This window comes from Guyanagaster necrorhizus, assembly GCF_019112545.1.
Source record: "Guyanagaster necrorhizus MCA 3950 unplaced genomic scaffold BT62scaffold_5, whole genome shotgun sequence".
Classification (NCBI taxonomy): domain Eukaryota; kingdom Fungi; phylum Basidiomycota; class Agaricomycetes; order Agaricales; family Physalacriaceae; genus Guyanagaster; species Guyanagaster necrorhizus.
Genome location: NW_025064884.1, coordinates 27,898 through 47,750, shown reverse-complemented (window position 1 = coordinate 47,750; position 19,853 = coordinate 27,898). Strand labels below are relative to the sequence as shown.

At 48.6% G+C, this 19,853-nt stretch overlaps 9 protein-coding genes across 9 annotated transcripts; 5 read left to right on the top strand and 4 right to left on the bottom strand.

Moving 5' to 3' along the window:
• Nucleotides 1–70: 70 nt before the first annotated feature.
• Nucleotides 71–2,978, top strand: BT62DRAFT_1001793 (ATP-dependent RNA helicase DBP10; the record flags this gene model as incomplete). Its single annotated transcript, XM_043176781.1, has 5 exons — nucleotides 71–284; nucleotides 337–760; nucleotides 811–2,185; nucleotides 2,237–2,325; nucleotides 2,375–2,978. The coding sequence occupies 5 exons, from the start codon at nucleotides 71–73 to the stop codon at nucleotides 2,976–2,978; spliced, it is 2,706 nt and encodes a 901-aa protein (XP_043042999.1).
• On the bottom strand, nucleotides 2,627–4,817 carry BT62DRAFT_1048411 (tRNA-guanine transglycosylase; the record flags this gene model as incomplete). Its single annotated transcript, XM_043178502.1, has 12 exons — nucleotides 2,627–3,253; nucleotides 3,302–3,427; nucleotides 3,477–3,549; nucleotides 3,605–3,639; nucleotides 3,672–3,725; nucleotides 3,773–3,807; nucleotides 3,859–3,874; nucleotides 3,925–4,164; nucleotides 4,221–4,287; nucleotides 4,338–4,442; nucleotides 4,497–4,699; nucleotides 4,751–4,817. The coding sequence occupies 12 exons, from the start codon at nucleotides 4,815–4,817 to the stop codon at nucleotides 3,018–3,020; spliced, it is 1,257 nt and encodes a 418-aa protein (XP_043042998.1). The 3' UTR covers nucleotides 2,627–3,017.
• A 118-nt stretch (nucleotides 4,818–4,935) lies between these two features.
• Nucleotides 4,936–7,968, top strand: BT62DRAFT_985108 (uncharacterized protein; the record flags this gene model as incomplete). The annotated part of the gene is made up of 18 exons (XM_043189909.1): nucleotides 4,936–5,094; nucleotides 5,143–5,158; nucleotides 5,217–5,332; nucleotides 5,397–5,659; nucleotides 5,710–5,769; nucleotides 5,822–5,954; nucleotides 6,004–6,138; nucleotides 6,189–6,218; nucleotides 6,272–6,404; nucleotides 6,461–6,545; nucleotides 6,596–6,688; nucleotides 6,736–6,809; nucleotides 6,864–6,949; nucleotides 7,008–7,082; nucleotides 7,134–7,167; nucleotides 7,220–7,382; nucleotides 7,432–7,595; nucleotides 7,654–7,968. 18 exons carry the CDS (start codon nucleotides 4,936–4,938, stop codon nucleotides 7,719–7,721), a joined length of 1,887 nt encoding a protein of 628 aa, XP_043042997.1. The 3' UTR covers nucleotides 7,722–7,968.
• BT62DRAFT_586848 (tyrosyl-tRNA synthetase) lies at nucleotides 7,654–9,717 on the bottom strand. The gene is made up of 8 exons (XM_043181519.1): nucleotides 9,640–9,717; nucleotides 9,448–9,589; nucleotides 9,250–9,400; nucleotides 8,909–9,201; nucleotides 8,539–8,857; nucleotides 8,393–8,491; nucleotides 8,029–8,341; nucleotides 7,654–7,974 (listed from the first exon to the last, which is right to left on the bottom strand). The coding sequence occupies exons 2-8, from the start codon at nucleotides 9,570–9,572 to the stop codon at nucleotides 7,817–7,819; spliced, it is 1,458 nt and encodes a 485-aa protein (XP_043042996.1). The 5' UTR covers nucleotides 9,573–9,589; nucleotides 9,640–9,717; the 3' UTR covers nucleotides 7,654–7,816.
• A 1,543-nt stretch (nucleotides 9,718–11,260) lies between these two features.
• Nucleotides 11,261–11,949, top strand: BT62DRAFT_1001789 (ribosomal protein S12/S23; the record flags this gene model as incomplete). Its single annotated transcript, XM_043176780.1, has 5 exons — nucleotides 11,261–11,267; nucleotides 11,323–11,387; nucleotides 11,463–11,654; nucleotides 11,715–11,870; nucleotides 11,932–11,949. 5 exons carry the CDS (start codon nucleotides 11,261–11,263, stop codon nucleotides 11,947–11,949), a joined length of 438 nt encoding a protein of 145 aa, XP_043042995.1.
• Nucleotides 11,950–12,171: 222 nt separating this feature from the next.
• Nucleotides 12,172–13,881, top strand: BT62DRAFT_587197 (uncharacterized protein). The gene has a single exon (XM_043181520.1). The coding sequence runs from the start codon at nucleotides 12,273–12,275 to the stop codon at nucleotides 13,596–13,598; it is 1,326 nt and encodes a 441-aa protein (XP_043042994.1). The 5' UTR covers nucleotides 12,172–12,272; the 3' UTR covers nucleotides 13,599–13,881.
• Nucleotides 13,376–15,802, bottom strand: BT62DRAFT_928218 (uncharacterized protein). Its single transcript, XM_043185462.1, has 7 exons — nucleotides 15,654–15,802; nucleotides 15,072–15,598; nucleotides 14,804–15,024; nucleotides 14,570–14,751; nucleotides 14,169–14,520; nucleotides 13,929–14,119; nucleotides 13,376–13,875 (listed from the first exon to the last, which is right to left on the bottom strand). The coding sequence occupies exons 1-7, from the start codon at nucleotides 15,761–15,763 to the stop codon at nucleotides 13,698–13,700; spliced, it is 1,761 nt and encodes a 586-aa protein (XP_043042993.1). The 5' UTR covers nucleotides 15,764–15,802; the 3' UTR covers nucleotides 13,376–13,697.
• A 41-nt stretch (nucleotides 15,803–15,843) lies between these two features.
• BT62DRAFT_928217 (uncharacterized protein) lies at nucleotides 15,844–19,376 on the bottom strand. The gene is made up of 11 exons (XM_043185461.1): nucleotides 19,106–19,376; nucleotides 18,279–19,035; nucleotides 18,078–18,220; nucleotides 17,762–18,019; nucleotides 17,479–17,709; nucleotides 17,095–17,430; nucleotides 16,793–17,041; nucleotides 16,315–16,742; nucleotides 16,236–16,259; nucleotides 16,113–16,186; nucleotides 15,844–16,061 (listed from the first exon to the last, which is right to left on the bottom strand). The coding sequence occupies exons 1-11, from the start codon at nucleotides 19,232–19,234 to the stop codon at nucleotides 16,021–16,023; spliced, it is 2,670 nt and encodes an 889-aa protein (XP_043042992.1). The 5' UTR covers nucleotides 19,235–19,376; the 3' UTR covers nucleotides 15,844–16,020.
• Nucleotides 19,377–19,511: 135 nt separating this feature from the next.
• Nucleotides 19,512–19,703, top strand: BT62DRAFT_885860 (uncharacterized protein; the record flags this gene model as incomplete). Its single annotated transcript, XM_043182852.1, has 1 exon — nucleotides 19,512–19,703. One exon carries the CDS (start codon nucleotides 19,512–19,514, stop codon nucleotides 19,701–19,703), a length of 192 nt encoding a protein of 63 aa, XP_043042991.1.
• Nucleotides 19,704–19,853: the final 150 nt, after the last annotated feature.

Here is a 19,853-nt window from a genome sequence, read left to right as displayed (position 1 = left end):
CTCCTCAATGCCCTCCCACAAGAGAAAACACCCGGACAAGAACTCAGACAGTTGCAATGGATATTCCGAAATGCAACTCTCAGATGATGATGTTGATATATCCGCAGCACTGACTGCAAAGAAGCTAAGAGTGGAAGAAGAAAGCGATGATGAGGGTCTCCAGCAAATGATGCTTGAATCCATTTCCAAGAGGAACGTCAAGAGCGGTACCGAGATATTGAAGAAAGCAAAGGGCAAAAATCTTATAAAAGGCGAGGTCGGAGGTGGTAGCTTCCAGAGCATGGGTACGTGCTTCATACACTGCGATTTGAACATGGTATTCAGCTTTCCATGTAGGCCTTCATCCTTCTCTGCTTCGCTCGTTGAATTTTCAGGGATTTCGTATACCAACTCCCATACAACGGCTTTCTATTCCCGCTCTTTTGGCTACTCCCCCGCGCGACCTCGTTGGAATGGCACGTACGGGATCCGGGAAATCATTGGCGTACATGATTCCTCTTGTTCAGCGTCTTGGTGGTCGTCATTCCACCACTTTTGGAGCTCGTGCACTCATTCTTCTCCCTACACGAGAACTTGCACTTCAGGTTTTGAAAGTTGGGAAGGAACTGGCGCGAGGATGGGATTCCGGGGAAGGCACACATGCTGGAGATAATAAAGACGCCCTTAGTTCGAAGCACGGTCAAGCTCTTCGGTGGTGCCTGATTGTAGGTGGAGAAGGAATGGATGAACAGTTTGAGATGATCACTAATAATCCAGACGTGTGAGCTTGATGATTTCCTTCCTAGAGCTGTCCACTTGACATTTTCTCAGAATCATTGCGACACCTGGGCGACTACTTCATCTCATTGTCGAAATGAACTTGGATCTTAAGTCAGTACAATACGTTGTCTTCGATGAAGCAGACCGGCTCTTTGAAATGGGCTTTGAAACGGCCCTCAGCGAAATCCTACAGCGTTTGCCAGCGGCCAGGCAGACTCTTCTTTTCTCTGCCACCTTACCCAAATCCCTGGTCGAATTTGCAAAGGCTGGCCTGCAAAACCCAAAGCTCATCCGGCTCGACGCTGAGAGTAAAATCAGTTCTGACTTAAAAATGGCCTTCTTCTCCATCAAACGTGCGGAAAAGGATGCCTGTTTGCTCCAACTTTTGCGAGATGTTATCAAGGTACCGTTTGGCACTGTGGAGGCAAGGGACGATGCCGACGTGTCAGAAAAAAAACGTAAAGGGAAAGGCAGGCGGCCAGAGCTGTTCACTTCTCCCCACCAAACTCTTATCTTCGCTGCTACGAAACATCACGTAGAATATCTGACCGCCTTATTGACGACTGCAGGATACTCCGTTTCCCATATCTATGGTTCCCTTGACCAGACTGCTCGCAGCTACCAGATGGATCAATTTCGTCGAGGTCGTACCAATGTCTTGGTCGTCACCGATGTCGCAGCTCGCGGAATTGATATTCCTGTCCTCGAAAACGTGATCAATTACGATTTCCCCCAGGGCGCCAGAGTTTTTGTGCACCGAGTGGGTCGAACAGCTCGAGCAGGACGACAAGGATGGGCGTGGTCATTCGTCACGAGTACGGAACTGCCATACCTTCTGGACCTACACTTGTTCCTCGGACGTCCACTAAGAAGTGAAGTGACGGAAGATGGAGATCAGGTGTATACGGAGAATTTGGTGTTGGGTACTTTCCGACGAGAGAAGATCGATGAGGATATGGAATATGTCAAATCCTTGGAGGACATTAATCACACACTCCCCTCATTATGGGAGGTGATGAAACGAGGTCATACGATGTACGAGCGAAGCAAGGGAAAGGCTAGCCCTCCGAGTTATAAACGCGCGAAGGAGATGTCTAAAGATCCAAAGTGGATGCTTGCTGGTTCTGATAGTGGCGTGCACCCGGTGCTGCTGAGAGGATCGGAAGCGACCCAACAGCGTTCCCAGGAGGAGGTGCGACATGCAATGATGCGTACGGTGAACTCATTCCGACCTTCGGAGACGGTATTCGAAGTGGGCAGCAAGGCGAATATGGCCAACTCTGCCTTGATGAAAGAACGGAGGAAGGCTTTACAAAAATCAGCACAGAGAGCTTCGGCGTCGACGTCCACGGCTTTGGAAGACGACGAAGATGTTGTTCAGGTGGCGGGTAAGAACGTCGAGATGGCAGATGAAGAGGAGATCATGGTCTGTCCTTTCCCCTTGTATTGCACAAGTGAAGGTACTGAAGCTCCTTAGGCTGTATTCGACACAGCGAAGAAGCCCGGTTATCGAGATGAAGAATTCTACATGTCGCACTACCAGAAAGATGCTTTGACAGAGAAAGGGTATGTCATGCTCTATTTCGAACGGCAGTTGTCTTACCCTCTTCCATAGATACTCACTCACAGATGGCGCTACATTCGCTGAACAGGCACGGGGTGCTACCTTTGATCTTGCGGGTGATGAAGGCATTGCACAACGAAAACGGAATCACACGTGGGATAAGAAAAAGAAGAAGTTCATACAAGGAGATGGTGCTGGTGCTGACAATGTAAAAATGGTGAAAACGGAGAACGGAACGAAGTTGCCGGCAACGTATCGCAGTGGTCGGTTCGATGGGTGGAAGGTCAAGGCTCGGGTTAATCTGCCAAGAGTAGGCGAGACCGAGAACGAAACTTCCCGGGTACTCAGAGGGCACAAATTCAAGCACAACAAGGTCGTTACCGTACCCAAGCCCCTTGATAAGCTCAGCAAGGACTATGAACGCAAAGTTCGGCAGTTGAAGAAGAAGGAAGAGGGCGAGACGCAGAGTTCTTCGTCCCGATTACCACCTGGGAAGAAGGGTAAGAAGGTCGGCGGACGATTCGCAACGAAGTCGGTCGGTAGAGTTAAAGGTGAGCTCAAGAACGCAGAGCAGGTTCGTAAGAACAGGAAACTGCTGGAAAATCGGCGCGCAAAGAATGGTCGGGGGAGTCATTCAAAAAAGCATCGTCGATGATGAAGGGCTCTATACATACTGGAACGTCTATCAAAGGTGTCAATTTGCATATTCCCATTTTGCTCCGCTGCCAGGTATCAGATTTACTGGGTGATCCTGCAGTAAGTCCACTCCTACGCTGCGTAATGCATTGACGCACCACTCGGGGTATCCGCCGTCTCCAAAATAGCCGGCAAAGAACGATCGCAGGTACTCTGGGAATGTTCCCGATAGTATGGCATCCCGGGCTCCACCCATGACTTGGGCTTGGAAAGTGATATTATGTATTGTTACCGCTATAATCAATCAGAATAAATCTGACGGGAGAAAGCAGGGTTTTCTACCGTGTGCAGCTGCGGTCTCGTGTGTGACGATATGATGCAGGTATGCACGAGAAGTCCCGTCGGTGCATGTCGGACAAGGACATGACTTGTCGATGGGGTTCATATCAGCCTCGTGTTTGCTGAGTTCTGGTACACTGTGGGTTATTTTTTCTGGGTTAGTGTACATGCGACTTACTGAGGTTGAGGGGGCCCGCGTGTGTCAAAGCCACACCGAATCGAGCAGTTCTTGTAGGGAAGACACAGTCAGCCTAAAAATTTGCAGATCAGATACAGTTCCCCATCTAGATGTACAAACAAAGAGACCATATCGACGCCCAGGGCTACACAGACCAGTAGATCTGAAAGAACAATGATATTAACCCCAATAAACGTAGAAGAAAGTTCCTGCCTTCGGCAAAGCCAATTCCCATAGAATAACGAGGTCCTAGAGACCGTCGATACACACACAGGCTAAGAGAAAATGGAGCTTACGATCTTCTGGTAGTTTATCTGCGCATAGCTTGATACTAACTGAGATTTAGTGCATATACCTTATTTAATCAGCCAAGGGTCCACACATTCGCCAAAAGACATCTGCAGGTTAATCAAGAGCAAGGCCGGTGTTGGTTGAGAAAGACACGAACCCTTTTCTTCACCGCCACTTAGGCCACCAATGGCATATCCGGAAATGTCGTTTTTCCTCTGGATCATAGCATCGAGACACTGATGTCGGAGGTGAGGATCAAGACCTCCTTGGACGATCGCAAAAAGGTTCTGGGTTGATTTCTTCCCAGAGCCTTCGTGATATTTGATACATCGATCCAGCCATCGGACGGACCTTTCCATAGCCTCTGCTACGCGTGGTCCTGTAGTCAGACTTGACACTGCATATAATCCAGTGAGAAAGCATATCGCAATATATGTGTCACTTTACACGTACCTACATCGTCCAGTTGCATGATAATATCTGCACCAATGGAATGTTGAATAGATATACTTTCTTCGGGCTGGGTAGGATATCTAGTCTACTACTCATACTTACTGCGTAAACACTGACCGTTAACATTGTCGGTTCACCGGTGAACGGGCTTAGAAAAAGTGCCCCTTCTTCAGTGATTGTTGTAAACTTGCTCAGAGAAACCAGTTGGAACCCCCCACTATCCTGAGCAACAATCAGGAAAGGTTACACGCTTTCATCAACATCTAATCTACCTACCGTCAGGAGGTTGCGATGCCAGCCCTGGAATTTGTGAGCACCTCCCGCTTGGTTCAATACTTTCATGCCAGGACGAAGATTGAGATGATATGTGTTATTGAGTATCAAGGTGACGCCAAGAGCTTCTACTTGCTGGGGAGTGAGTCCTTTGATGGCTGCTTGGGTCGCGACTGGCATGAATGTGGGTAACATAGTCACGCCATCTGCATGCTGCATTAGTTACATAATAACTGGACACTGAGTACAGCACGTACGGGTCAGATTCATTCGAGAGACACGAGCTCGCGTCGTGTGGCATTTGGCAATGACTTCGAACTGCATGATGGTCGGAAGGAATGCTAAATTTAGCACAAAGTCATTTGGCAGACACGCTGCAGCCAAACAATGGTCCTGAATTCCGTGCGACCGTAACAGTACCTCCGTAGTATTTCCTTCCTCGATGCGTCCTTTGTTGGCTCTTGCCGCCCTTTCTTTCTCCTGGGCAAATGCTTTCTATCTGCCCGGTGCAGCACCTCATGACTATCACCGTGGTGAACGAGTCGACCTTTTCGTGAATGCACTCACGCCGATGCTCGCAGGGAATGACGACGCCAAGCTGGTACGTGTTCAGCCTGCATTGTGGCCCTGGTACTTACGCCGAATTCAGAAATCCCTGATAAACTGTGCGCTTCTTCATTTACGAGACCAGCCGTGCTCGAAAGTTCATAATATATGCTGAAGATGATTACTACAATCCAAAATTCCGATTCTGCGAACCGGAAGGTGGTCCCGTGAAGCAACCGGAATCACTTGGGTCAATCCTTTTTGGCGACAGAATATTCAATTCTCCTTATGATGTGCGTGTCTTGTCGCTCAATCATCTATTTTCTCTGAAAAAAAAAACTATTTATATATCCTCAGATACGGATGCTGGAGAACAACGGAACGTGTCGAACTCTATGTCTGATCGACGATGTGACAGCTGAAGACGCTACATTTATCAACGACCGTATTCGAGAAGATTATGCCCTCAACTGGCTCATTGACGGTCTCCCTGCTGCGGAAATGAAAGTTGATCTGCGTAACGGAGACTTGTTCTTCGACATGGGTTTCAACCTAGGCAATGATGATGAACCATACCTTGATGTGCCTGCTCTTAACAACCATTATGAGATTGTTTTACGGCAAGTCCATGACTATTTGAGTGGCCAACTATTATTGAGCGCAGGATCAGTTATCACAAGCCTAGCCCGGATGATTACCGTGTAGTCGGAGTCCTTGTTTGGCCAGCAAGGCAAGGACTCTCCTCTCCAGATATATATCATCTAACACAACATGTTGCGCAGTATTGGAGGACCACAAGAAGCTGCGCCAACCTGCGAGACCGAAAACGTTTCCCCGCTTATTCTAAGCGAGACGCAATCTCAGAGTATTCGATATACTTACCGAGTAACTTGGAATGAATCTGATACTCCATGGGTAGGTCAACGCTCTTATGTTTTTTACTACGAATTCTGAAGGCGTACAGGCGACGCGCTGGGATAACTACCTTCACATCTTCGATCCTCGTATTCACTGGTTCAGTCTGGTGAACTCATTAGTTATTGTAATTTTTCTCTGCGTTATGGTTTCAATGATTCTGCTTCGGACGGTGTCTCGTGATGTACTGATTCTCGTTATGGTTTTGGAAAAAAATATTGACGTGGCTTCCAGATTTCTCGATATAATGCCATTGACCTTAGCGTATGCTGATACCCTCTGCGTCACACTACCAATATACTGACCATTTAACACAGGAGGATGTACAAGAGGACTGGGGGTGGAAATTAGTTCACGGCGAAGTCTTCCGAACACCAAGGTTTCCATTGGCCCTTTCAGTCATGGTGGGAAATGGCGCACAAATCTGTGCGATGGTTAGTGTGACATTGAGTTTGTTTCGGTGCTATTCATCACCGAATAACTTCCATTCAATTACGCATTTATAGTCTTTGCACTATTGGGCTTCCTCTCCCCCTCAAATCGTGGATCACTTGCCACGGTAATGATGATCTGTTGGACATTCTTTGGCGGGTGAAGTTCATATTCCTCACCTTGTTGTCCATGTTCTCACCTTTGCTCAGAATTGGCGGTTATGTGTCGAGTCGCGTGTACGCGTCCCTTGGTGGTATAAACAAAAGGAAAAATGCCTTCATGACGGCGACAGTGTTGCCTACGTGAGGAGTAACATATACTCACCGTATTTTGCTAATATGACCTACAGGGTTATCTTCGTCATTGTTTTCCTTCTGAACTTCTTCCTCCTCATGGCAGGATCATCGGGTGCTGTTCCTTTCGGTAAGTCTCGCTGACCAAATAACTTCAGCTGTGAATATAACATCGCGCCCATAGGGACAATGCTAACCATTGTTCTTCTATGGTTTGGGATTTCCGCTCCGTTGTCAGCTGTCGGTGCATACTTTGGTTCTAAGCATGGAGTCTGTCTCCATTCGAGTGTCATTTAACATCCACCCACTCATCATGCTGCACGTCTAGGCAATCCAGCATCCTGTGCGAGTAAATCCGATACCACGCCAGATCCCTCCCCAGCCTAAATACCTTCGCCCTTGGGTGCGTTATCCGCATTATGCTTCTTTGTTTTAGTTTACGAATCCTCATTAGGCCTCAACGCTACTCAGCGGCTTACTTCCTTTCGGTACGTCTACCTCAACTCGAAATTTTCAGAAACAAGTTTATCTGTCTTCCAGGCGCTGCCTTCGTCGAATTATATTTTGTCCTGTCAAGCCTGTTTGCTTCTCGTGCGTACTACGCGTTCGGCTTTTTGGCACTCACTGCAGGCGTTGTCGCTCTCACGACGGCGACGGTCACGATCCTGTTCACCTATTTCGTCCTTTGTGCCGAAGACTATCGGTGAGTACAACCAGCAATACGTTTAACTGATTCTAAGCCGACTACAAAGATGGCACTGGAGAGCCTTCTTGACCGGGGGTGGTAGCGCATTCTGGCTCCTCGCATACGGGTTATTTTACTGGGCCTCCCGCTTGTCTCTGGATTCTCTGTCCAGTGTAGTATTATACCTAGGATATCTGCTTTTACTTGCCATATTGGACTTCCTTGTCACCGGTACGTCGGGTTCCACTGTAACTACATCACCATCTGACCCATCTGACCTGATTTCCAGGAACCATCGGATTTTTAGCCTCATACTGGGCGATTCGCAGATTCTACAGCGCCATTCGTATCGACTAGGACACCTCTGATCAGGTTTATATAGTATTTATTGCACTAGACCATCAAAAAAAACACGAAAATAGTCCATAACTTATCATGCTCCCGCTTCAGATCTACTTAGACGCTAGGACTATAACTTTACCCTTGCCCGCTCTCAGGATGAGGATGCGTCCTTCTATAAGGTGTTCGGAAGTTGCTGTAAAGTGTATTTCGGGGACTACCTGATCGTTGAAGTATAGTCCTTTTGACTGTATTAAATATCGAGCGATGGCTAGCATGGTTTGAGTCAGCGGAGCATACACGACCAGAACCAATAATAAGTTACAATTTGAAGAGACCAAACCGTGCCTTGAAGCCAATTTCCACACGGGTGTTGACTGCAGCTCTTTCTGGTCACACCAGATCAGTCTCGGGTCTCCCTCAAACGCCTTAAGAAGGGAATGCATGTCAATATCTTGTGCACGAACAGAAGCTTCTCTGAACAAGATTTTTGACACAGTTTCCGCTCTCGCGACAGCTTCCCCTGCTTGACCATGAACTTCAATTCTCGGCCAAAAAGCAGATGACCGACTATTATGGACCAATTCAGTCACCTCAGCAGCCAGACGTCTTTGAGCACTACGTTTCTCGGGCTCTAACTTTGTAGAGGTTAAGATTGATGTAAGAATGGGACCACTAAGCGTTGTTACCTTGTGTGCCTCGACGATGTCATGAATTTCCGGTAGTGAGAGTAACGTAAATAGCTTGAGGTATTTTTCAACATCAGCGTCTTCGACCTTGACGAAATACTACGTCGGATGTCAGAGAATGTTCGCCGATGAATACAGCACTTCACTTGATAGAAGTCAAAAACGCTGGTCAACGTTGAATCCAGCCAGATGGCGTTGCCTGCACTTTTCCCGAATTTCTCACCCGACGCAGTTGTCAAAAGTGGGGTAGTCACACCGAAGGGCTCGGAAACTGTGTTTGAAGGTGCGTTCAGACGACCGATGAGTTCCACGCCCGCAACGATGTTTCCCCATTGATCGGAACCGCCGACCTGGATGGTGCATCCATAGTGCTTGTGCAGGTAGTAGAAATCGTAGGCCTGGAGGAGCTGATACGTGAACTCGGTGAAGGACATGCCATGCTTTGACTCTAGACGTGCTCGGACGCTGAAACATAGATGAATCATAGAGTCTATGGTGCGGCAGATGTCATCCCACCTCTCTCTTGTCAACATCGTATTCACCCTGGCGTTCACACCAACCCGCTGCAAGAACTCAAGGATGCCAAAGTTCTCGTACCATTCAAGGTTGCTCTTGACGTGGACCTCGTCCCTCGTAGGCTTGAATCCACCCTGCATCCGCATCCCGGCATATTCAAACGCGCCACGAAAGAACCGTGTTACGCCGCGTGAAAGAGCAAGCACATTATCATGCACAAGCCTCACATCTGCCGGGGAGCGTTCTGTCAAGCGGCCAGAAGGATCTCCAACGAGCCCAGTTGCGCCACCTATCTGACTTTTTATTACGGTGATGACTTTGTGGGATATCAGAAGACGCACCAGTGGTATGGTATTGTGGTTCCGAAGTTCGAAATGCAGTAAACACATCATTGGGAAGAGATGACCAATGTGTAGTGCGGGTCCCGTCGGGTCAATGCCGGAGTAGACGGTCTGGGATGCTGTTTCGAGGGCATGGCTGAGCTGCTGAGGCCTTGATGTTGGTGAGCAAGAAAAGGTAGAAGCTTGAGAAAAACTGGCCTGGTCACCTGCGAGATGAAGCCACGGTCGGTAAGGTCAGCGTACAGCGTCGAAATTCCTCTTGAAAGCGACGGCGAACACCTTGCTACGATGTGAGGTGCCGGGACAAGCATAATTTTTATCATCACATGACTTCACCGAACTTTGTGGAGTCAACAGATATTCAAATTAAGCGAACAATTCCTTCCGTACTAGACAGTATTAAATAAACAAGCGGCGCAGACAAACGGAGAGGTCTTCCAGACACAGTATCGGCAATAACCTCCAAATTGCCACCCTTGTGCAGCACTACCTGTTACCTGTACTACGCAGGCCATCTTCCACTCTCCCAGGACCACCCCAAAGATTGCGTTTAGATCTTTGTCGTTAGCCTGTTCAATGGATAATGAATATCGATGCGTCTAGACACCGAACAGCGAAAAATACGCAGAGTTTCGGAACATTTGGCGAATAAATGACAATGAGTAGCGGAACAACACGGTAAGGGAACAATGGTTCTTCTGTGAAGCCACACGCTGTATACGCAGCCGAAAGCCATACAAGACGCTTGTAGTATCGGCAATTGAAACCTTGGGGAGGCGTCAACTTGACAGTGGGTCCAGAGAGGAAAATGAGAGACAGATGTTGATATTTAACGCATGCAAGCAGGCACAGGAGGTGTAGACAGAACCACTGGCACGGTTTGATATGAACCGATAGATTACCGTGAACCATATTTAGCGGAGTGAGCACTTGTTCAGCCTTCGACGAAATCAGGGTACAGTACCGAGGGTCTAGAAGCGGAAGAACGTAGGAGTGATGACGGGAAGGGGACTAAATCAATGAGGGTCCTTGCATGCCGCCCAACGAGAAACCGATCACATAGAAGGATTGTAGAAACTCCAGGGTTCTCCGTGAATGCGTGCAAGGGCGCTTTCCAGAGTCAAAAGACGGCAGCGGTACTCGTGACGGCGTGAAGTACGTACATATTGCGTCGTAGGAACCGTTGTACGGAGGCGGCTTGACGCAACATTCTGAATTCGTGGTGGAAGCATAATTAGATCAATCAAATACGCCGTACGGGATTGGATGGCAGGAGGCACCTGAGAAGTGTACCGAGTAATCAGTGTTTCGGTCAGGGATCTTACCAGTCCTGAGGATCAGCTGTACGGACCGCACTGTTTGAAAACCAATGCAGATGTCACGAAGAAATTCTTCCTCGGATCAAGCAACTGGGGATAAGGAGCACTGGCAGAAGCACAGGGTACTATATATGTAGGCTGGCCTGACTTTTCTTCTGCAAGCAGGTCTGGCCTAGACGGGGAGAGGCTGGAAAGAGCGAGAAAGAAAAAGAAGTCAGGAAGACGAATTGCAAGCAAGTTGGCAGTGGGAAAGAGGATCCAAGGGTAGCTAAGAATTTGTTAGGACACGGTAGGTTTGGGACACGGTGACTGAATACGGCCCTGGACCCGAACGCGACTGCATGTAGGGGTGTAGGGGCAGCGGCGCATCTGAGAAGCTGGAATGATTGGAATGAAATGTAATATATACGTAGATACGGCAGAGGGGGGGAAACATCAGTATTTCCAAGGAAAATTGAAAAGACAGTAGGGCCAGAAGAAGCAATAACTCTCAAGGGGAAAGGATACGGGGCAAGGACGGGGAAATGGAACTTAATTAGGATCAAATCAAGCAAGTCGGATAATCGGAATTGGCAAAAGGGCCGGATCCCGGATTCAGTCGGAGATTGAAATATTGGTAGTTGGGGACAAGGTTTCGCTTCATTCCGTGATAAGGGTCTTCAACAGCTACTGCACCGACCTCGACCGCAAGAATGGGCTGTACGCTGTTCTCACCCCTCCTCGCGTTGCTGATCCTCATTTCGTCGTCATATAGCTAATAAACCTCGAGGACTTCAGGCAGCTCGCAAGCTGCGCAATGACCGCCGCGAAAACCGCTGGGTGCGTCTTTTTCTTTTTTTTCCCCTTCCCGGCCTTTCTTGGGCAGCGCGCTGAGGAGTATCGGGTTTTACATAGGCGGACAAAGCGTACAAAAAGCGTGCCCTAGGAAATATCTACAAGACGTCACCCACTGGTGGCTCATCGCACGCCAAAGGCATCGTCCTCGAGAAGGTCGGTGTCGAGGCCAAGCAACCCAACTCTGCTATCCGCAAATGTGTCCGGGTGCAACTGATTAAGAACGGAAAGAAGGTGACTGCCTTTGTTCCGGTACGTTTCTGTTGTGATTTGAGTCGAGCAAGGGCTTATCGAGTGCCACATCACCGGTAGAACGACGGTTGCTTGAACTTTGTGGATGAGAACGACGAAGTGCTCATCTCTGGCTTCGGTCGCCGTGGCAAGGCCAAGGGTGATATTCCCGGAGTACGGTTCAAGGTCGTCAAGGTCTCTGGCGTTGGTCTACTTGCTCTCTGGAAAGAGAAGAAGGTGCGTCGTTCTCGGGTCCCTGACTGCAGCCGAACTTTCTGACATACTCTTGAATCTGCAGGAGAAGCCTAGGTCGTAAACAATGCGCTCGCAAGAGACGTTCTTTTGGGCCACAATGGTTGCTACATCGTCCTTGGCCGTTTCATTTTCATGCTGTATCGCGTTCTGTTTATTTGTCCATGCCATGCGCCAATATACTAAGTATGCTCGCTCTGCTTGTCGTTTCAGTATCGTACAGTGTATAAGGTAGCAATTTGGCAGATGGCAGCAAAATGGCCAGAAATGACACCAGAATAGCCAGAATAAGGGCCACCAGCGTGACAGCGCAAGAAAGGAACGAATAAGAAGCCGGGTATTAGTTGCGCCGTTGATGAGTCCCTACTTGCCACATGCGACAGTCGGATGTATCGTCCTGCCTTGCCTCCCCGTCCCACCCTTCCGCCTGTCCCCTCGCTACAAGGCGCTGCCATCGACGACGATGACCAGCAACCAAAGGGAATCGCAGCAAGGATAGCCAGCTTGAAGCTCGACCGAAGCTCATCTGGCCCACTTCAAGGCCGAAGCTCGCTCGTCGTACGGGATCCCGACTTTCTTCGCCTTATCCGTCGCCCGCCACCGCCCATCCCGACATCGACACCCCACAGTGCCCTGCCGCCTCCGCCGCCTCCTCCTCGACGTCCACCCGCCCATCTTCCTACCCCACCTCCAGAGCCAGAACCAGAACCAGAGTCGTCCTGCCTCAAGTGCCACGACTTCTCCTACGTAGATGCCCATGCCGCCCAATTCCCCCGCCAGACAGTCAGCTCCCTCGACCAGCTCGCAGTCGACCTCACCTCTCCCTTCGACTCTGAAACAGAAAAGTGTCGTGCAATCTTCACATGGCTGCACCACAACGTCGCCTATGATGCTGCGTCCTTCTTTTCCGGAAACGTACGTCCCGCAACTGCCCAATCCACCCTCCAATCTGGACTGGCAGTCTGCGATGGGTATGCTGGCTTGTTCGAGTATCTCGCCCAGCGCATCGGGGTGCAGTCTTACAAGGTCACTGGCCATGGGAAGGGCTTTGGGTATGCCGCGATAGGCCCCGATGTGCCCGTTCCTCCCTACCAAGGGAATCACGCCTGGAACTGCGTACTCATGGACGGAGAGTGGCGGCTCATTGACTGTTGCTGGGGTGCCGGCGCCCTCGAAGGGTCCGCGTATAACAAGCGCTTCACTCCCATGTGGTTCAGCTCTTCCCCAGCAGAATTTGTGAGGCGCCATTACCCCGAAGACCCATCTTACCAGCTTATAGCCGAGGAGGATGGTGGCCCTGTGTCCTGGGAGCAGTACATCCTCGAACCGGAGGGTCCTGTCATCTTCCAGGACTTTTATCAGTTGAACTTTAATCCTTACCTCATCCAGCCCGCCGAAAAGTACATTCAGAGCGGGACATGGGCCACTTTTCACATATTCAAGCTCTGTGAGCATATGTCGAGGGCTGAGGTGGATAATTATGTTTATCTTATCAGCAATCCTGACAAGACGCGAACCCCAATGCAGGCGAACGAAGAAGGCGGTTGGAGCGCCACTGTGTATATTCCTAGAGGAGGAGGAGAGCTTTCTCTCTATTACGTTACACAATGCGATTGCAGGGATGGGAAAGGGCTAGGTGTTCAAGGGTTCAACAATGCCAATGGCCGCAAAGCCATGGCTTTTGGAGGTATGGGCAGATGGACTGTAGTCTAGTATACCTTAGCAATACCCAACCTATTTATCAATTCTTTGGTTCAAAGCATATAGTATGCAATATTTTGAAAGAAAGCACTATGTATCCCAGTCTACAGGTTAGCACGATACACGTATACCCTGCCCTTCCAGATATCGCTTCATATCGGCTATCAACTCAAGCTGCTCACCCACTGTCAGCCCGCTTACAATCGTCTGCAACACCGAACCTACCGTGACATGATGTTCACGGATAAGGCTGCTATAGTAAACATAGATGAAGACACCCATCAAGAACCTTAACGCCACAAGTCAACTTTATACCATTGTCCATAACAGCTGCATACGCACTGGCAATCCATACGATCTGTCATACCACCATGCCCTGGGATGCTGTGGCCGAAATCCTTGATGTTAAAGGCACGCTTGAATCCCGACGCAAAGAACCCTCCAAATGGTGCAACAAGAGACGCAAAGATTGACATGAACATGAGATGGAAGTGATATAACGTGTAGGGGATACTAGTAATCGAAATGCCGAACTGTCGAAGCAATGAGCATAGATAACATAAAAGATAAATAGGTACTCACACACGCAGATAGGACACTGGCAACTGGGGTCCAGATTTGCCATTCCTTCCATACGAAAACCGGGTTGGGTGTGCATGTAACGTTACTCCAAGCACTGACGCCCAAGTCGTGCACAGGACATATCATGTACTTGTATCTCATAAAGAATGAGCCCCACAAAAGAGAAAAAAGAAGTGTGGTCCAAAATGCGCCAACAAAGCCCTCGACAGTCTTTTTAGGCGACAGAGAAATAAGAGGCGTCCGTCCTATTGTTTTACCCCAGATGTAGGCGAAGACGTCGTTACAGATGACCAGTGATGCGGGAACAAAAAACCATATAAGTCCTTCAAGAATGTTGTTCATAATGAAATGACTGTAAGAAATTTAGCGAAAGCGGAGAGCGAATGAGTGGCGCAACCTACCTCGAAACGACGATGAAGAGCAACGTCATATGTACCCAGCAGAACAGTCCGAATTGCTGTTTGAGGTAGCCCTTCTTGAGAGACATGACGAATCCCATAAAACCAATAGTGTACAGCATAAAACTGATCATTCGGTGATTCGTAGCAAAGGGGAGCAATTGCGCATCGGCGAAAACCACATGCTGTGAAATCTTAGTGAGAAACAGCCGGCCACAAACTAGCTAAGGAAATAACCTTGAAGTAATAAATAATACTCTCCCCATAGAGGAAGTAATTGGTTACGGCGAAGAAGTACCAATTGAGGGTTTTGCTCCAAGGATCCTTTATATCCGACGAAGCAGCCGCCTTGATATCCGATGCCTTTAACGAAAAGAGAGCCGTTACTTCTCTGTAAACGAGGGTCTGGCAAAGCATAACCAATAGAATCATATAGCCATGACCCATGAGTAACAATCCTGAAGTGCAATTAGCCAGGATTTGGTGGAACATGAAATCAAAGTACCAATGAATCCGAAAATCATGATGAGCGTCCACACAGTCCGCGTAACGACATTCTGCCTCTTCTTTGCTTCTTCAGGGTCTGCGGCCTCTAATTTTGTAGGTGGCTGGAGTTGCTCGGCCTTTGGGGGCAGGATTACTTGGGGCGGCTCTTCTGGTTCGGTATGATCTACGACTGGAGACGTCGGCTTGGCAATACCATTAACTGGTGTGGATTTCCCTGGTCGCGACACGGTGAGTGGGGGCGGGACTTTGAGTTCAGGCTCTGGTTCGACTACGGCGGATGGGGCAGGCTTTTGGGAGACGACTTCTTCGACGATAGGATACTCTTTTAGGGGATTAGTAGCAGGAATAGAGGGGGTCTCCGTCGCCACCGTCGCCTCAGTCGGTGGCGGAGTTTGTGGTGGTGCAGGAGATGGAGAACCGTCTCTGCTCTTTGCCAAGGACTTCTGTTGTTTTGCTTCACGACGAGCGAGCTTTGCGGCCTTCTTTATCGCAGTTTTAGTCAATTTAGTGGGCCCTTCAGGGGGACTGAAGAACAGGAATTGTAAATGGTGAATCCATGCAACTGAGCCGTAACACGCACCTTTGATTCATTGTTACTTCTGGCACCTCCAGCACGGTCTCTTCTTCACTCTCTTCGCCAAAATCGACATCGAGTGCGTCAAATGCAGTTTTGGACGCAAACATGCTCATGGTCCTGTGTGTGAACCGACAAGGTAGAAGTGATAGAAGAACACGTGTTATTTTACTCTCGGCATTATACCTGCCAATCATCGAATCTTTTGAGTATTTCTCATTCAGAAAGGCTACAAATGTGTTTCTATGTAAGACATTGCGAGGACATAAAAAATAATAAGAGTGGTGTGTATAACGAAACATTGAGTGTCCACGCCCCAAGCGTCCTAGCCTAATCCTTGAAATGTATCACACAGTAATTAAAGGGAGACACTTCAGAATTTCCAATAGGCGTCTGCCTCCAGTGCCCAAGGGACTAATCATGATTTCAGAACGGTGATAGTCTAGGAGAAAAAGACCAACGTACATTTCGTGACGAGGGTCTTCGAGAAAAGCTTTTCGATCGGGACATCGTGGGTTTTGCACCAAGCAGCCGTTATTCTGATCATTGGTCAGTGAGGAAGTTAGTTATAGACAGCGGAAAACAGACCTAGGGTCTAGATAATTGATTTTACTGTGAGGAAGAATATTAGACATAATACAACGCGTCTTTGAGAAAGCTCGCAAACCTAGTGCCCAGTGCAACCTCTTTACCAGCGTCTCTGTCGACCATCTGGAGCTTAAAAGCCTTGATCCTCTGTCCAAGTTTCTCGATTGCTTCTTCCAGTTTTTCCGCTGTTTTGTTCGACTTCGCCTTCTTCGTACCCCGCTCCTTCGCCAGTCTCTTGTATTCGTCCTTGATAGCCTTGATCTTGCTATCGAGCACAGACTGGCCGTGAGGTTCTTTACCGTCTTCGATGAGCTTCTCGTTGTCCTTTTCGAACTTCTTCTCGGCCTTTTCCATATCCTTGCCCCTCATACTTTCCTCATGAGTAGTGATCCAATCATCGTCGATCTCGGATTCATCATCAGCATACTTGTCATCCGACTTGTAGCTGTCATCAAGAGCAAAGAGAGCGTGACGCATTTTCATGCGCTCGTATTTGAGTGATCGGTACTGCGAATAACCATCAGACAGCCATCCAACGGACACTCCGCAAGCCATACCTTATATCTCATCTTTTCCATCGATTGGTCATGGGTCTTAGGAGCTGCACGTTGATGGTTACATAGAATGGCGACAAGGCGATTGGCATGATTGTAGGCGTTGAGCTTTTCCTGTAGCGTCGCATTCTTGAGTTCCTCCTCTTTCTCGTCCAAGAGTTTCTGGAACGTGATAGATGCATTGTAAGTACGGAAAACCTTTGCTGTAAGACCCTTCATTTCACTTGTCAGATGCTTATTCAGGGAAGAAGTCTGAGCAGAAATACGTCAGACAATGCGAGATAACAAAGACAGAAGACCCTTACGTTGACACGGTCGAACAAGGCATCCTCGTCCTCTTTATTCTCCTTAAATATCCGGATGTTCTTGAAGACCTGAGGGTCGACGGGGACTTGGTTGTAATAACGGATCGAATCCTTGCCAAGGAAATCGAAAACGATGGTGTTTGGGGATTCCAGCGTCAGATGTTCGCAACGCAGAGAGCAGCAGCCTACAGTATCAGCTTCATCTTCTCCTTTCTCATTACCCGCACGAAGCGCAAGTTTGTCGATAAAATACATGGCCGTCGCACGCTGTCGATCAGCCATTACTTTCGACCTCAGGTCTGTATTATAGTTTTGCCGGATTCGGTCAACGTGGTTCTACAAGGATCATCAGATATCATAGCACAGTTCCTTACGTTGACCGACCTTCAGTTCACGGGCTTTCTCAAACTTCAACATATCGCTTTGTCCCTTAAGCGAACTGCCTGCGGCTAAGAAAACGTACTTGTGACTATTGTTGATGTTTTCTGTCCAGTTCGCCAGCCACGTAACGGTATTATCATGTTGGATTGCCTTCCATTTTCCTGGCATGTTCGGGACAGGAATGGGTGCATCTTTGCCAATGTTAAGCGTTATGTCTTCTGGACGAACACGGAACTGCACAACATATCAGTGAAAGTATTCAACAAAAACAACCGCTTGTCCGTACCTTTAGTGCTCCTTTCTTAGGATGCTCGCCACGCCCCCTGAATAGACCCGGAGGCTCTACGCGGAAATTGCCCACCTTTTCTTTGCGTCCATCCAATAGACAAGTCGTATACTTGGCCTCCATGTCGTCCCTCGCCTTCTTCAGCTCTTTCTTCTCTGCCGCCGGCAAACTCTTCTTCTTAGCCTTTTCAGTTTCGAAATGCTGGAACATTGGGCTGAAATCACAGAGCTCAAATGAGACTATATTTGTACCATTGAGCTGGCAATCAAAAAATGTCAGGTGAAGTGAGAAGCCCGACACGAATATGACAACGAACAGGAGGGTTTGCTTTTAAGACTTTCTTCCAATCGTCAAAGAAGTTCTTGTTGAAAGTTGCATCTTGGGCGTGGTCGGTTTCTATCATGGCAGCATAGAAGCTAGCAACCTCCTCAGACGCAGGCGGCAGATCGACTTCCTTTCCTAGAGTGAATGGAAGTGTTAAAAATGAAGAAATGCTGATGAGACCGCTGAACCATACCATCATACTTCATTTTAACGTCAAGAGGCAAAGGTTCATACGGAGGCGGGAATATTACACCGTTGTGTTCGAGGGTTTTCCACTTTACGGAGCCGTCGCCCCCCCCTACCTCCCACCATCTGAACACCTCTTCCTCTTCCTCTTCCTTCTTGTTCTTGCCCTTGCCCTTCTCTTTCCCTTCCTTTTCCTTCTTCGTACCACGCTTCTTCGGCTTTGAAGCATCAACCTCAGATGTAGCTCCTCCTCCATCCTCTTTCTTCACCTTTTTCGTCGCGCGCTGAATCGAAGGTTTCTTGACAGGCGCATCGTCTTCGGATTCCGGTTCCGGCTCGCTTTGCTCTTTAGCTTTACGCTTCCGAGGTACAGCTCTCTTCTTCTTAGTAGGTGGGGTTGAATCGCCACTATCAGAGACTGCTTCGTCGTCGTCATCGTCGTCGTCGTGCTTGGCTTTCTTCCTAGCCGGACGCTTAGATCGTCCGTTGGCGTTCACTTTGGCCTTGGATGGCGCGTCATCGGGTGTTTCGCATTCTGTGTATTCTTCCTTGACGGCTTTTCCTTTTCCTTTACCATTGACCAGAGACGCCGGTACGGTAGTGGCGTTTATAGCGCCTGGCTTGGTTACGGCGTCAGAAGAGGGCTTCAACGGGGAAGAGGCGAGCGGCGTATCATCCTCGCTTGACGATTCATAGTATACAGCTCTTTTACGCTTCTGCCTGGGAGGTTGCGCAGAGGAGTAGGGCGTGCGTGTCACTTGAGACTGATGAAGTGTCAAAAGCAAAGGGCGGTAAGAGTTAATGCTGAATAAATTTATAGTAGGTGTTTCGTACCAAAGGAATTTCCTCTTCATCACTGAGCTGCTCGGTAGCACTTGTGCCATTCTTACCGTTGGCATGGCCATTAGGAGAGGAAGTGGCAGGACGGTTGTCGTCAGAAAGCATTGCTGAGTCGGTAGACATGATCGATGTGGATATTTAGACGATAAGGCAAGAGAATAGATATATACAGTAGAGGGTGAGAGCACCGGCAAGGAAGAAGATGGTAGAACGAGGTAAGGAGGCGGACTGTTGGAAACTGATGAGAATTTGGCGAAGTTTTGACTAACCGGCCCTTAAGTGGTCACGCAACGTCCTTCCGAAATAAGCAACACCTCCCTCACCCGTCCATTCCAACGAACAAGGTGACCACGATTTGTCCTTATTTCCATCGTCTCTCAAACTCATTGTGCTTCCAGAAATGTCGAATCTTCCACTGTACAGAGATCCTTGGGCGAAGTTTGAGGCCTGGCGAAATCACCCGGTCTTCTCTCAAAAGACAATTCTCCGTAATCTCTTCCCAGGGTTTGGAATCGCTGTCGTGGCATTCACAGGCTATGTCATTGCGGAAAACATTTACCTGAAGGCAAAGAAGCCTGAGCCTCACCATTAGATGTGTAGGCGAGTATCACGCTTCGTCATTTGACTCATATGCTTACCCTTTCTGAACCTGCAGAATTATCTGTCCCGATGAACCCTGCACGTTTGCTTACTCAATGAGTGTTACCTTACGCCATCTTTGAGGCGTCTGAGGCTGGACACC

What these genes read in the sequence shown, in the direction of transcription:
- BT62DRAFT_586848 (XM_043181519.1), bottom strand. Translation starts at nt 9,572, where the DNA reads ATGATAAAAATTATGCTTGTCCCGGCACCTCACATCGTAGCAAGGTGT. An exon ending in ACGATGTTGACAAGAGAGAG is followed by an intron (nt 8,858 to 8,908) that starts GTGGGATGACAT and finishes TCTATGTTTCAG; the next exon opens with CGTCCGAGCACGTCTAGAGT. An exon ending in GCGTTTTTGACTTCTATCAA is followed by an intron (nt 8,492 to 8,538) that starts GTGAAGTGCTGT and finishes CATCCGACGTAG; the next exon opens with TATTTCGTCAAGGTCGAAGA.
- BT62DRAFT_587197 (XM_043181520.1), top strand. Translation starts at nt 12,273, where the DNA reads ATGTATCGTCCTGCCTTGCCTCCCCGTCCCACCCTTCCGCCTGTCCCC.
- BT62DRAFT_928218 (XM_043185462.1), bottom strand. Translation starts at nt 15,763, where the DNA reads ATGAGCATGTTTGCGTCCAAAACTGCATTTGACGCACTCGATGTCGAT. An exon ending in GAAGTAACAATGAATCAAAG is followed by an intron (nt 15,599 to 15,653) that starts GTGCGTGTTACG and finishes CCTGTTCTTCAG; the next exon opens with TCCCCCTGAAGGGCCCACTA. An exon ending in CTCTTCATCGTCGTTTCGAG is followed by an intron (nt 14,521 to 14,569) that starts GTAGGTTGCGCC and finishes AATTTCTTACAG; the next exon opens with TCATTTCATTATGAACAACA.
- BT62DRAFT_928217 (XM_043185461.1), bottom strand. Translation starts at nt 19,234, where the DNA reads ATGTCTACCGACTCAGCAATGCTTTCTGACGACAACCGTCCTGCCACT. An exon ending in CGTTAAAATGAAGTATGATG is followed by an intron (nt 18,221 to 18,278) that starts GTATGGTTCAGC and finishes CATTCACTCTAG; the next exon opens with GAAAGGAAGTCGATCTGCCG. An exon ending in TCTTAAAAGCAAACCCTCCT is followed by an intron (nt 18,020 to 18,077) that starts GTTCGTTGTCAT and finishes TTTGATTGCCAG; the next exon opens with CTCAATGGTACAAATATAGT.